Source organism: Pelobates fuscus, chromosome 2 (genome assembly GCF_036172605.1).
Source record: "Pelobates fuscus isolate aPelFus1 chromosome 2, aPelFus1.pri, whole genome shotgun sequence".
Lineage (NCBI taxonomy): Eukaryota > Metazoa > Chordata > Amphibia > Anura > Pelobatidae > Pelobates > Pelobates fuscus.
The window spans coordinates 98,453,155-98,468,567 of NC_086318.1; the positions used below are offsets into that span (position 1 = coordinate 98,453,155).

Below are 15,413 nucleotides of genomic sequence, written 5' to 3' on the forward strand. Positions count from 1 at the left end.
GAAAAGTGGTGCTTGTTAAACATATAACAAGTATATTGACTTGAAGTGTGAGCTCTCGCTAAGGTCGAATCCAAATTCTACAAGTATTCAAAAGCTAAAATGTAATACGATATATCAAAATATGAATAGCCCACTATGAAAAATGCATGTTGAGGTGATGGTATGTGGGACAAAATAAGATACTCAATTTAATCTCTTTGGTTTCAGAAAATTGGGCAAAGAACTACACCCAATTTCTTCCAAATTTACCCCTAGTGATTGATTTACGGTCTTCCTCTCTTATCCATTTTTTTATATATTTTTTTTTATTTAAGGACTGGAAAGAAAAGTATATAAATGCCAACTATTCAAAGATCTTTACTGAAAATTTTGTTGAACAGGTAAGAGCACTCAGTTCACACCACATGCTGAATATATTAATGTTGACATTAATTATGTAATTGCCAATGTAGTATTTGTAATGACAGTGTGATAATATTCATTTTAATAATCCTATAACCGTCAAACCTGTGTTGAATCAGATATGCTAAATCACACTGTTTGCATTCACCACTAGGGTGTGTATGAGAGTGGGACACACCCAGAAAGTAATACTAGTTCACAGTTGACTAGTTTCTTTCAGGTCAGACCATGTTCAGAGCTCTGAAGTGTTCTCAAGCTCAGTTTATATAGCATTGTAGTAAAAGCTACAGGATGTTTAAGAAAATCAGCAATAACATGCTTAAAACTACTGTGTGAACATATAGAACCAGGGCGCATGTGTGGAATGTCAGGAACACCAACCATTAGTTAGCATGTGTAACTATTAGCTTAATAATTGGGTATAATCATTGTAATATGGGTTTAACTTTTGTATTCTTTGTATACGTATGGAATACGTAATTTACAGTATATATTCTTTTTTCGCTAACTGATCGGGGTCCAGTGCATTGTGTAACTGATAAAGGCACTGGAACATTTGTAGCTGCAAATAAATCAATGTTTTATTCCTGGAATCCATGTCCATTCTCTTATGTACTTCTTAGCCTTGCATTCCTGTAACCGCACAATAGCATTTAATGTTACACTGCACTGCAGATATTGAAACTCTATCTCTGGTGTCCGATGAAAAGCTGGATGATGGCACAGATCCACAAAATAAGACTGCTTAAACCATAGACTCCTGAAAGCAGTACCAGATTTACAATTTGGCAGAGTAGGCACCTCCCTACAGTACCATGGTCTGTATGTGCCGCCTGTTTTCAAAACCTGTAATGTGCCATTTTGGAGCTGAAATGTGTACCATTAAATGCGTGCATGCTTCCATTGGGAGTATAGCTACTAACTTGTTAACCCCTTAAGGACCAAACTTCTGGAATAAAAGGGAATCATGACATGTCACACATGTCATGTGTCCTTAAGGGGTTAAAGGAACACTCCAATGGAAAATTTTGCCTATTTTGTTTAAGTAGGCTGTTGAGGAGATATACATACTAGAAACCTTGACCCGTTTCCTCAGTAGTCCAGTCAGCCTCCTATGTTTGAGAGGGCTGCTGGAAATGCCATCAAGGGTTTAAAACTCTGTCTTGCCCCAGTTTCTCCAGTGACTGTGTGTGAGGATGGACAGGAAGTGGAAAGTATCATTTCCTATCAGCCTCTCACACAGGAAATGCAGGATAACTAGGGACAGTACTGAGTGATGCACACTGTATATCCTCAGCATAGGTCCATCAATCATAGGATTCTGACTAGATTACATAAGACATAGGAGACAGCACTTTGCAACTAGACTATCAAAACTTTCCCTGGCTCTAAAATGTAATCCTTAAAAAAAAAAAAAAAAAAAAAAGAACCTAAACAAACATCTAACCATGTTTAACTACTGTCTAAACCTGAAAAACCCTATACCTTAATCCTAGGTTTAACTGATAAAAGCCACACACCCCATGTACCTCAAAACTAAATTTAATCCCACTCAAATTTAAACTGCAGTTCAGATATAGATATATATTGTTAAGCCATTCTTTTTATGCCTATAATGTTTAATAAATTAAGTTACCTCACTTTATCTGCATATTGTTATTTAGGGGTGGTGCAGTGGGGCAAAGCTCAGCTTTGAATTCTGTGCTTAAAGGTCCCTAAAAAATATACACGCACACAAATTACAGAAGAATATTGATGATTCAGTTAGCACATGGGACTATAATCAATATCTCCTTGCTTTACTTTGAAAGTACTACGGTTTGATAGAGCATTCAGGAAGAAACCAAATTAGTCTGAGGACAATTATTTTTTTATTTGTATGTGTGTCATTTATATTTGTTTGAATATGTACAAAAATGTCATGCATCACCTGCACATATCAAGTTGGACTTCTTGTAGTGACAATAACTCTTGGGTGGTATACCTGCAACTTATTTACATTACAATGTTGGAAGTTTCTTCCTATTTTGTCTTCATTTGCCTTCAATATGCTCTAATATTATACTTGACTGCTGACTCCTTCGATCACCAAATCCCATCACCCTTCCATTCCCAATAAGTAATGCAACACCATGTTAAGTGGGTAAGGGCAACGGCCACAGCTTTATTTAAACCAGCATAACCAAATACTGTCAACTGCTGGTTTTACCCAGCAGACAGGTACACTTTAAACTTCTTCCAGAGCCTCTTCAGCCTGTCCTTCGTCATCAACCAAATTCAGGCTGCGACTCCCCAAACCCGTCCAGGCATTATTCATTTACCAAACTTGCTGGCACAGGAAACCCGCAGCTGTGACAAAATGAGAACAAAGAAAACACAACACAAAACAACAATTCCAGAACAGAACCGTTGGGGAGGGTGGGTGAGGAAAGACACTGTTTCTCCCTCAGCATTGTTCACCAGTAGTCTGGTAATTTTTCCCAGAATTCCATGCTTTCAACTGTAAAACCAACTGTATCCTTTTGGTTGCTATGCCAACTCCTCAGGGCAGCAGTCATGCTCCCCCCTCCCTATTCGTTCCGGGGGTTGGCCTTGACTGCTGACTCCTTCAATCACCAAATCCCATCACCCTTCCATTCCCAATAAGTAACGCAACACCATGTTAAGTGGGTAAGGGCAACGGCCACAGCTTTATTTAAACCAGCATAACCAAATACTGTCAGCTGCTGGTTTTACCCAGCAGACAGGTACACTTTAAACTTCTTCCAGAGCCTCTTCAGCCTGTCCTTCGTCATCAACCAAATTCAGGCTGCGACTTCTCAAGCCCGTCCGGGCATTATTCATTTACCAAACTTGCTGGCGCAGGAAACCTGCCACTGCAGACCCCACCCCTACTAGAGGGAGGGGGATGCATCCCCCAAAGCCAGCGCCTGTGTCCTTATTGCTTGTAACCACATTTTAAATGTATCCAAACCAACAGATGTACCAAATCAGTATGCATAGCATTATGGTTATCTCCTTCTAGTTCAACATGAGGAATCACCAATCCACCCAGGCATCCCTTTTTGACATCCACCTCATTATATCCCTTTTTGCGTTACATGCTCTTGACCCAGGTAATAACCACCAGCGTGGATCAGCAGAATCAGCAGTATAACTGGTTCTGTCACACATCGCTGAAGCGATCTCTCCAGATAAAATTGCTGCCAGCGCAACCCCCTGATCCCACACCACCTAACATTGACCTGGTGATAAGTAATCCCAAGATCCTGGTCATACGACCTCTGGTCTACCTGACAAGCTGCCCAATAAATAAAAGAATGCCCAAGGATCCGAACATATAAAGAATATCTAGCAATAAAGAAATCAACCGAACATTAACCATACCCAGGCAACTATTAAAGGCCGAACATACAATCGAAAACCTGCTCATTCCTACTGACCCAGCAGCCAAATGGAAGAGTCTGACCGACCTAACCTGCTTGCCTGCAGAATCAGACCGATGCGGAATGAATGAGTTGAATAACCACTATAATTTTTTTATTTTTGTTTGGGAGTCCACTCCTAACAAGCGCAATACAGTATAATCCACTCCTAACGAGCGCAACACCAACATAAACATTCTTATGAATGCACTGGAACGTATCTCCAATTATGGACGCTCCAATCCTAATCACTCTACCACTACCCGCTTGATCAGTATTGATCGCCAAATTAGAAATTTCACTTCTTTGTGAAACTAAAGAACCTCCTTCCTAAAAAGGGGGTGACTGAGCTCTAGAACTCCACCAGGCTGCTGACACATAGAGTTGCATAAAAACACACAGAAAAAGCTACCCAAAACAGAATTGCCTCCAATGGGAAAACTTAAAAAGCAGGCAGGATCCCACCTATGTCTACCAGAAAGTGCACAAATACAGGATGCCTAACGACCGCCACCAGTTTACGTCTCCAACAGTACAATACCCGCTGAACCACAAATGCTTTAGTCACATCTTCCCCTCACATGAAGTGCATTAAGATTGAAAGAGCTGACATATCCTGTTCCACTGACACGGATGTCCCTCGATGCCGCAAGTCACAAAGAAAGGCTAAGTGGATAAGAACCTACTTTCTGAAGAAGACTAACCAAATTGATCCCACACCATCAAGTATGCTGCCCAAGACTTGGGAGACAGGGATCTCTCAATCAAGCCAGTCAAGTTCCAAAACTGAGGTTCCAGAAGAATTCAGGGCCCTCCACAAGCTTCTGCCTCTGGAGTCACCTCCTGAAATTCATCATCCTGGAAGCGAGAAAGAGAGTCGGCAATAAATTAGACACACCTGGCACCTGCACCCAAAGAAATATTAAATTCCAAGCAATGCAGAACCAACCGTCGCAATAAAGCCCATCCCAGAAGAGAACCCAAAGATAACTGGTTAACAACATGAACCACACTAAGGTTTTTTTGCGTGGAAAAGAACCTGCTTCATTGCCAAAGCTGAGACCCAGAGCTTGGCCGACACTACAATCGGGAATAGCACCAAAAAGGAATCTGACCACGCCAACATCATAACCCTCAGAAAAAAGCACCAAAACCAACTGAGTTGCAGCCCTCTGTAAACAGCTCAAAGACCAAGTTAGACACTGTTTTACTGCGCCAAAATGTCTGACCAGCTTAGTCTGTATCTAAATCCCCAGGAAGAAAAATCATACTAGTTGGAACCCCAAAATCCGACACAACCCTATGAAAGTGAAACAAGAAGTCGTTGAGATAGTGAAGGAGGGAAGAACAGCCCGACACCCACGCCACAATCCATTCCAACAAGGAACTGAAAAACATAAAATATAAAAACAAGAAATCGAGCAACCCATGAGAAGGCACATGTCGAAGAAAAATCACCCTGAAACTGACACCCCAACAGATGAAAACCATCTGGGTGACCTGGCAGCACCCGAAAAGCCGACTGGATATCAGATGTCGCCAACAGGGCCCCCGGGTACTACTCCACAAAACAAATCCAAAGCCTGATCAAAAGATGCGTATCACACCCGACAGTCCTCCTTTAAAATCCCATCATGAACCGAGGACCCCGACAGATAAGACAGATTTCCTACAGCTCCACCTGCTCCCCTAGCTCGGCTGCCAGGACCCCCTCCTTACCCCGAACGGAGGACAGGCTAGGTGCAACGACGCCTCCCCCGATGGAGTAAATGGGAACGCCCGAGACAGAGTGAGAGCTCTCCGGAAGTGCCGGCAGCCAACGGAAAGTAAGAACCCGACGGATGACAGTGATTAATGAGAAGCAACCATAGGTTTTCGTCTTTCACACCGAAATCCAAGTTTGTCCTAAGCGCTGTATTTTTTTTTTTTTAATTTATTTATTTTAACTGCTGGTCGTATTTAAACCAGCATTGCCCCCTGTACAAGTCCAGATGCAAAAACCCGTGACGGGGCCTTTTCCGGAAACCTAGCTGATGGGATGCAACCAATTCACTGAGGTATGGGGGATCTGCTTATCTTTTCGCCCTCAGCTGTGTCACACCGACGCAGTCTATCCGCCTACTCCTTGTCAAATGGTACCAAGGATAGTAGGTCCACATACATATCCTTAAGTATCTTTTCTCTCGCCTTCAAAGACACATGCAACCCCAGGGGTGCAATGTCACAGACAGTTCCCCCTGAAGTACTCACCTCACTTGTACCCGACGGGGAGCTCTAGAGGGAAGTGCTGAGCACTGCGCATGTCTGCTGCCCCAACGGTCCCTGCAGGCGCTGACCGGCCAAGTGCTAAGCGCAGCAATTACACCAATTCTCCTTGACCCTCCCCCAGTAGCCCTTAGTCTCCCCCTAACTCCTGCCAAGCACAAGCGAATTAAAGCCTGGGTCTCTCTATCCCAGGCTATAATTCCGGTCCTTCTTGCTGTGAGGGTTCTGCAGTCCGCCTACCTGCTGTTCTGCCAGTGGAGCGGAGGCTCACACCCCAGGGAGTTTCAGTCTGTCCATGCCAGGCATGTGGAGGGGAATCCTGCATCCCTCCTTGGTGCTCCTTGGCCTCCGGTCCAGAAGCTGGTGAGATCCTCCACCAGCACGTCACCACCTGCTGGCCTGCCCCACTTGCCGGGAGCCAGCTGTGCTTCTCCTCCGATTCCCCAGTCCAAGGAGCTCTGGGAATTCCGGATTCGGTGGGGGCCTTTGACGTTTGCATTGCGAGATTTGCAGACGTCACGTACGCGCCCCCCGAGTTCAGGCGACTTTACGCCGACTTTACTTCCACAGCCACTGGAAGAGAAGGGTGAGGACTGTGGGACCTCACCTCGCATCCGGTGCCATCTTGGGGACCGCCATCTTGCTGCCCAGGCCCAGCCCGGCCATCTTGACTTCTGCAGCACCTGCTGCCTTTATGCTTCTGTTAAAAAATATATATATATATTTTTTTTAATCTTATGATGTGGTTATATGTGTAACGATTGCATTAATGTGATATACCTATTTTGTAATGTCAGGGCCAAAGATAACAAATGACAAAATGTAAACATTCTAACACAGAAAGGTGTTTTCACTGAACATTGAATACTTTAAAACAAATTTTTATTTACAGTTTAATGGGCACTCAAATTAAGATAACTTGTTAAACTTTAAGTAATTTCAAATTTCTCGGGTTATTTAAGGCACACTAATTTAACTTCAGTTCACTTTTAGTTGTACAGTGGAATAGAACGTGCATTGTCTGCATTGCATATTTGAAGAGTTGAAAGACTCCCCCATATAGTGAAAAAAATGAGAAAAATTACTTTGTCAATTATTTTAACACTTTCATGTTTTTCAGCCCTGCCCAGATGTGTTTTGGTTCCCAGTGTTTTCAGAAAAGGCCTGTGATGAAATTGTAGAAGAAATGGAGCATTTTGGGCACTGGTCTGGTGGAAGACATAATGTAAGGTTTTTTTTTTTTTTTTTAATGTATGTTTAAATTCTTGACTAACAGTGACACCTCTAGGCTAGTATTCGGAATCCCTTAACTGGTGAATGATGACCTTTCATCACTCTGTAGACAATAAAGAAAAGCCCAGGAAAAACATTTCTCTACCCCAAATATCTATGCATCTTGTAGTGACCAATGACGTTTAGTGAAGTGTCTTTAAATGGTGAAACTGCCAGCAAGATCATAGGTTGGATGTCATAATTTGGAGTAGGCGAACAGGCTTCTAACTACTTTTGCTTATAAAGGCTACTAAATTCTCTCCCAAGGTTAAAATCACCAGGTCCTTTAAAAAAATGTAATCTTGGATACTTTCTAAATGACATCAAAAACCTCCCATGGCAGAGATTTAATTTAATCCCAGATCTAGACTGTGCAGTTGAATTATTTCGGTTCGAACTCCTACAAGTGTGGAATTTGCATGCCCCGCTGCGTAAGGTTAGAGTACAAGGAGCACATATGAATTGGATCACAGCTGACCTCATTCAAATTTAATGTTTTCTGGATTCATTGTGGTCAAAGTTCAAGCGTACTGGCTCTATGAACGATATAGACAACGGCGAAATATATGCACAAAACAAATAAAATTGGCCAAGGCCCAATATTTCAGTGAATATCTGACTTTTGGAAAATTATAAATAACTTACAAACTCCCCCAATCCACTCCCAACCCTCCACTCTCAAAGTGGACAACCAAACCCTGCAACTCCCCTTAGATGCAGCAAATGCCTTCAACAATTATTTTAGACGTTTTGCATATTTTAACAATTATTGTCGGATGCACCACTACCCAAGCTAATAAATGACACACATCCTAAGCTACAGATATGGTTCAAGCCCCACTAAGTTTGCAAAGACCCAATATAGACAAATTCAATTTTAGACCTGTACCTATTAGTGTCATTAAGAAATGTCTTAATCTAAAAATAAAAAAACAGTCTGGACATTATCAAATCCCAGCAATGCTGTTGAAGCTCAGGGCGCCGGCAATTGCTAAACCTGTCACAGCCCTAATTAATTAATCCTTGGTGTTTGGATACATACCCAAACTTTGGAAGACTGCAAGAGTAGTACATATCCATTAAAGTTTTGTTTCTAACTATTGCCCAATAGCATTGCTCAGAGTATTGTCAAAAATCTTGGAAAATTGTGTCCATACGCAACTATGTGAGTATTACCAACAATCAAACTATCTGATCCCTGATCAATCAGGCTTTCCAAAAATCACTGAAATACAACTGCCCTCTTAAAGGGACACTCCAGGCACCCAGACCACTTCTGCCCCAGTGGCGGATCCAGAGCCTGATCTTGGGAGGGGTACTTGTAGATTATTTAAATAAATAATCCAGACACAATAACCACTACAGCTCAGTGTAGTGGTTATAGTGCCAATAATGCCAAGACCCCCTCCCAGAGTAAGTAGTCAAACTGTTTAAGAACTGTTTGACAACTTACCTGAGGTCCTCTGGGGAATGGGGCTGTAGTAGGGCAGAGGAGCAGTGCAATGTGTGAGGGGTGCAGTGTGTGTGTGTGTGTGTGTGTGAGGGGGACAGTGTATTAGCAGTGTGTGTGTGTGAAGGTTGCAGTGTGTACGTGAGGGCGGCAGTATATGTCAGGGGTGCAGTGTGTGTGTGACCGTTACAGTGTGTGTGGGGCAATGTATGTATGGGGGGCAATGTGTGTGTATATGGGGGGCAGGGGCAATGTGTGTGTGTATGGGGGGCAGGGGCAATGTGTGTGTGTGTGTGTGTATGGGGGCAGGGGCAATGTGTGTGTGTGTGTGTGTATGGGGGCAGGGGCAATGTGTGTGTGTGTGTGTGTATGGGGGCAGGGGCAATGTGTGTGTGTGTGTGTGTATGGGGGCAGGGGCAATGTGTGTGTGTGTGTGTGTGTGTGTGTGTGTATGGGGCAGGGGCAATGTGTGTGTGTGTGTGTGTGTGTGTGTATGGGGGCAGGGGCAATGTGTGTGTGTGTGTGTGTGTGTGTGTGTATGGGGCAGGGGCAGTGTGTGTATATGGGGGGCAGGGGCAATGTGAGTGTGTATGGGGGGCAGGGGCAATGTGAGTGTGTATGGGGGGCAGGGGCAATGTGAGTGTGTATGGGGGCAGGGGCAATGTGAGTGTGTATGGGGGGCAGGGGCAATGTGAGTGTGTATGGGGGGCAGGGGCAATGTGAGTGTGTATGGGGGGCAGGGGCAATGTGTGTGTGTATGGGGGGCAGGGGCAATGTGTGTGTAGAAGAAGGATAGGGGGGGGGGGGCTTTTTTTTTTTTTTAATGTGTGTTTTTTTTTAACATTTAATTAAAATTAATATATAATTTATGTCCCCCCTCCCTTCTTACCTTTACTGGGAGGAGGGGGGACATCTTTCTTTCCCTGGTGGTCCCAGTGGGGATTCCCTGGTGGTCCCAGTGGTAGGAGTGAACTCTAGCCCGCGCTCCAGGGCTAGAGTTCACTCTCGCGAGATTTGGAGCGTTGCCGTGGTAACCGTGGCAACGCTCCAAATCTCACGAGAGGAGGACCCGGAGGAGCTGCTGGTAACAGCTCCCGGGTCCTCTCTCCCTCCCCTGCCGGTCGGCTGTCAGTAATGTGCCTGCAGACCGGGGAGGGAGATCACTGATCTCCCTCCCCGGTCTGCAGGCACAATGCAGGGCTGGCACTTGGGCAATGTCAGCCCTGCATTAGCCGGCAGGGGAGAATCTCGGTGGGGGGGGGGGGGGCAATTGCCCCGTTGCCCCCCCCCTGGATCCGCCACTGTTCTGCCCATTGGAGTGGTCTGGGTGCCAACTCACACTACCCTTAACCCTGCAACTGTAATTATTGCAGTTTTTTTAAACTGCAATAATAACCTTGCAGGTTTAACCCCTCCTTTAGTGGCTGTCTAATAGACAGCCACTAGAGGACACTTCCGGTATCATAGCACAGTTTATCTGTGCTATAGCGGCTCTGGACGTCCTCACGCTGTGTGAGGACCTCCAGCTAAAATCCCTATAGGAAAGCATTGAAAAGCATTTTCAATGCTTTCCTATGGAGAGGTCTAATGCGCGTGCGCGGCATTGGTCTCCCCAGCCGGCGGGCGTGATGAAGGGGAGGAGCGGCGGCGGAGGAAGAAGCAGCGACTTGGGACATGTCGCTGCCTCTGGTAAGTGACTGAAGGGGTTTTCACCCCTTCAGCAACCGGGGATGGGAGGTGGGAGGGAGAGGGGACCTTCAGTGCCAGGAAAACTGATTATTTTCCTAGCACTGGAGAGTCCCTTTAAGTTTGCAATGACTAGGAACAAGGAGTCCTAACTGGAGCTATTTTCCTTGATTTTTGCAAAGGCCTTTGACACAGTAGACCACAACATTCTACTGCACAAACTAAAAAAACTCTGGTATTGGTGATCGTCCGCTAACCTGGTTTCGATCATATGTTTTGGGTCGACCACAATATGTGTCCATTTCTGACAGCAACTCCCTCCCTCTCCCAATCACGTGTGGTGTTCTTCAAGGTTCCATTCTCGGGCCCCCAACTATTTACATTATTTATAAATGATCTGCCTAATGTCTGCAAATTCTCAAATGTACGCAGATTACACAGTAATCTATGCAAGCAAATTTGATCTACCACAGCTATCACAGAGGTAGAAAAGTGGATCACAAAAAACACTCTTCCTAAACACGGACAAAACAACAATGGTCTTTGGAACAGTACCTAAATTGCAAAACTTCCATCTATGCATCAAAGCAAAATCAAATGGCACACTAACCGCAGTCCACTCTTTCAAATACTTGGGTATCTTGTTAGACCCCAATCTATCTTTCGGCCTCCACATAGTTTTGGATAAAGTTTAGATGCACGTTTTTCTAAGTACCGTGTACAGAAACAAATCCCGCCTAAGCCCCACAGTAAAGGAAAAGATTGTACAGCAAATGCTGAGGCCAATCATTGATTATGGGGATGTAGTATATGCACCTGCACCACAAACTCACCTTAATAAGCTTAATACATTGTATAACTCGTTCTGCCACTCTGTGCTACAATGTAATTACATGACCCACCATTGTGACATGCTAAAAGAACTAAACTGTCTGTCGCTGGAATCCAGACGCACCCTTCATCTTTCCAACCTTGTGTTGAAGAGCTTTTCTGGGAAGCTCCCACCCTACCTGAGCAGAATGCTCCCCCCGGCTGTTCCCACCTCCTATAATCTCCGATCCAGTGCCATCTTTTTATTTAGTCTATCTCAATAGAAATAGAAAGCGGCTCGATCCTCCTTTTCCTGCAGAGCACCACAATTATGGAACGACCTTCCGCACACTTTCAAATCTTCCCCAGGCCTAAAATCCATCTATACATATCTCAAAACCGAATGTACCTGTCATGGTTGATTATATATTTATCTGTTTTATGTTTAATTTTGTATATATTGTTTTTGTATTTTATTGTACCCTATTGTATCGATGCAATGTTTTGTGGACCCAGGACATACTTGAAAATGAGAGAAATCTTATTGTATCCTTCCTGGTAAAATATTTTATAAATAAATAAATACATAATGCTTCTCCATGAAAAGGTGCTGATTGACCAAGCCAGCATTTGGTCCCACCCTCTCCTGACCTCCACCAATCCAATCCAATTCCCTATGGGAAAGCATTGGATTGGCTGAAATCATAAATTCTAAAGTCCGCAAGGAGGCGGATCGGGTGCGGGGCCAGCTCCGGCAGACCCGTGCAACACTGGACATAAGGCAAGTGTTTTTTTTTTCTTTTTTGTTTTTTTTTATTACCTTTTTAAGGGAGGCAAGCCACCTAAATGATGGTTGTAACCCCATAGGGTCAGGAATACAGATTTGTTTTAGGTCCGAAATAAGGGACCTGCCTGTGTTTTCAAACTTTGAATTTTTTGATGGATTGATTGTGCTATATCTCATTTGGGATATTATTGCAGCACACCATTTCAAATTACTAATTTAAATTCAATGGTTTTCCAATGCCACAATGTGGCTTCTGTTACTTGTGTAAACCATTTCATTATAGATATGTCTTTAATTGTACTCAGATTGACAGTTGATCTGCTACAAACACCATACACCCTGCTAAAAGATTATAAAGAATATTTTCAGTATGTAAGTTTTAGAAAAAAAAATCTTTAGAACTGCATATTTGTACAACTGAAAAGGAGTATGTCATACCAATGTGGATGGACAGTTGGTTTGTTAACTTTTGCAAAGCGCTGTTGAATTGTACATCCATGCACAGAACACAACTATTGTGTGGACACATTTCCTTATGACACTGTCACACAAGGCATTCCATGTACATTGTTTCCTCTTCATAATACCATGTAGATCAGGAGTGCTTATTGGGAAGAATACCAAGAAAAGACATCAAATAGAGCAACATGGTTGATTTTCTTGATTGCTTGGTGGATTTATTTATTCTTGTTTTTAATTAGGATAAACGGCTATCTGGGGGATATGAAAATGTGCCAACTGATGATATACACATGTCGCAGGTTGGGATGGATAATGAGTGGCTCCATTTCATTAGAGAATATATTGCTCCAATCACATTAAAAGTCTTTGCTGGCTACTACACAAAAGTAAGGCAACAGTTTGTTTTTTTCCGAACCCTTATCAATTAAACTTCTTTAATTATTGGCTAACTTATTGTTCTTCTTTCTAAGGGTCATGCTTTGCTGAATTTTGTGGTAAAATACACTCCTGAACGACAGTCCTACCTGAGACTTCATCATGATGCTTCAACTTTCACCATCAATATAGCACTCAACAAAAAAGATGTAGATTTTCAGGTATTTCAGTTACCAAAAGTATATTATACCCTACATTTTCAAGTTATTCTCTAGAAAGAATATCAAGCTCTAACATATTTTAGTCTGTGGTCACTATTGTATTTGCCATGAGGCAAACAAGGCATTTTCCTAGGGCGGCACTTTCCGGGCAGCAAAAAACGCCACCCTAAGTGACCAGGCAAGTGCTTCGCATTTCTCACATCCTGGGGGGCAGCAAGAGGTTGTCGTCTGGCTCATAGTGTAGGCGGGCGGCAAGGGAGTGCAGTCCCCTTAGCTCTTCCTGCTCCCTCGCGCTCCCTTCTATGATGCCGGTAGCTGGAATATGACATCACTCCAGCCCCGGTGGTGTGTGAGGGAGCAGAGCAGAAAGAGCTCAGTTCACTCGCCACCATCAATAAGTGCCTGCCCACCCACCCAGCCAGCTGCCCCAGGAGTCTGTCTGCCCAGCCAGCTGAACAAGCAGGCCCAGCCAGCCCAACAATGGTGAGTGTATGAGAGTGTGTGTGTGTCTGCCTGTCAGCGAGTGTGTCAGTCAGTCAAAAAAAGTGGCCTTCTCACAAAGTGGTGGTGCAAATTTAGATTAGCGGGGGTGCCTGGATTTAGTCATGCCTAGGGCAGCACAAATCCAAGATACACCACTGTCTGTGGTTCTAAACCAGTTCAGATTTCAAAACAATTTTAACATGTACTGTATGTATTACCATTGCGAACGATAAAATTATTTCAGCTCTTCTGCTGCTTAGTTAAGTAAATCATATTTGTGTTTTGTTTGACTGTTGTGCATGATGATTGTATTAATTTGGATTCCTTTTGAGTAGCAGATTTATTGGTCTGTATGTACTTAGTGTTTACAATTGGTTACTATGTGCCTCAAAAAGTGGTCAAAAGTCCTGTTAATGTATAACTTTTTATATCGAAATGTACACACATTGAGACGACAGAACCACTTTAAAACAAACGTACCTTTCTCGTACTAATATTTCTCTTTCAGAATCTGATCTTTTCATTATTTTTTGATCTAGTTCTTTTTAAAACATAAGTAGGGATTACTTTTGTCTTATGTATTTTTCCTAAGCTTGACAATCTTGATAATGGATGGCTCTTGAGGTGAGCTCCACTTTCTTTGTCAATATTGTCAACTGTAGGAAAAATACATTAAACAAACTTGCTCCTACCATGTCTTATGTTTTAAAGAGAGATATAGATCAGAAATGAAGAAAAGAACAGATTCTGAAACCAGGAGAAAAGAGGAAATAATAAAAGGTAAGTCTGAAGTTACAGAGCATTATGTAAATTAACATCTTGGATGTGTGTTTTTAGCATTGATCACACATTAAGAATATCCATTAAACTCCTATTACTTTTTTGGTAAAGCCAACATTACTTTTGTATATTCTTACACCTACATTACATATGTATTTTTAGAATGAACGATGTTGGGGAAAAACATTCAGATATGTCTATCTTTTTACAGGGAGGCGGATGTAAGTTTGCCAGATACAACTGCTCTATTGAATCACCAAGAAAAGGCTGGAGCTTCATGCACCCAGGACGACTTACCCATTTACATGAAGGACTTCCTGTTACCAATGGGACAAGATACATTGCAGTATCATTTATTGATCCATAAAGATATGTATGGCGTGCTCCTAACTCCCATCAACAAGTTCAACTTTTTATGACAAAGCTTTATTTATAGAAATGTTTAAAATCTGAATATTTGGTACTGATTTAGAAAAAAAAATAGCCTAAGAATAAATAAAAACCATAATGTCACAAACATTGAGAAAATCACTGACACAAAATGATCCTTCCCCTTTTTTCATGTTTTTAATGTTCTTGTACTATAAATTTATATTGATAAATAAAAGTCCTTTCCCAATTACCAAAAAGGAACTAGTTCTTCTGAAGAACAAAACAAAATCTACATTATTTTGTGCAATGAGAAATACCTTTTGCAGAACAAGAATTAAAATCTAGATGTCCAAATTGAATATTTGCACTGCCAACAGTATTGCATTTTCTTGTTGTAGTTTGGGTCTCAGGTGACACAGTTCATAAAATGTGGTGCAATGTTCTGATTAACACATAAATAAGTTATTTATTATGATAATGATTTTTTGATACAATTGCACCATGCACCTCCAATTTGTTTTTCTGTTTTAGATATTGTGATACTATACCAAAGATAGCGTTCATTTTTTTTGTACCTGTGTATTGTATTAAAACTCAAAAACGTTGTTCTCATTAGGTCATAA

At 42.5% G+C, this 15,413-nt stretch overlaps 1 protein-coding gene across 2 annotated transcripts in view; it reads left to right on the plus strand.

The window, feature by feature from the left end:
- The window catches only part of PLOD2 (procollagen-lysine,2-oxoglutarate 5-dioxygenase 2), a 117,110-nt gene extending 102,032 nt beyond the window's left edge, over positions 1–15,078 (plus strand). For both annotated transcript variants that reach the window (XM_063442489.1, XM_063442490.1), the window contains 5 exons: positions 315–380; positions 7,213–7,317; positions 12,799–12,945; positions 13,030–13,155; positions 14,630–15,078. In XM_063442489.1, coding sequence (XP_063298559.1) covers positions 315–380; positions 7,213–7,317; positions 12,799–12,945; positions 13,030–13,155; positions 14,630–14,785 — 600 coding nt within the window. In that variant the 3' untranslated portion in view covers positions 14,786–15,078. The remainder of the gene's footprint in view (positions 1–314; positions 381–7,212; positions 7,318–12,798; positions 12,946–13,029; positions 13,156–14,629) is intronic.
- The last annotated feature ends 335 nt before the right edge of the window (positions 15,079–15,413 follow it).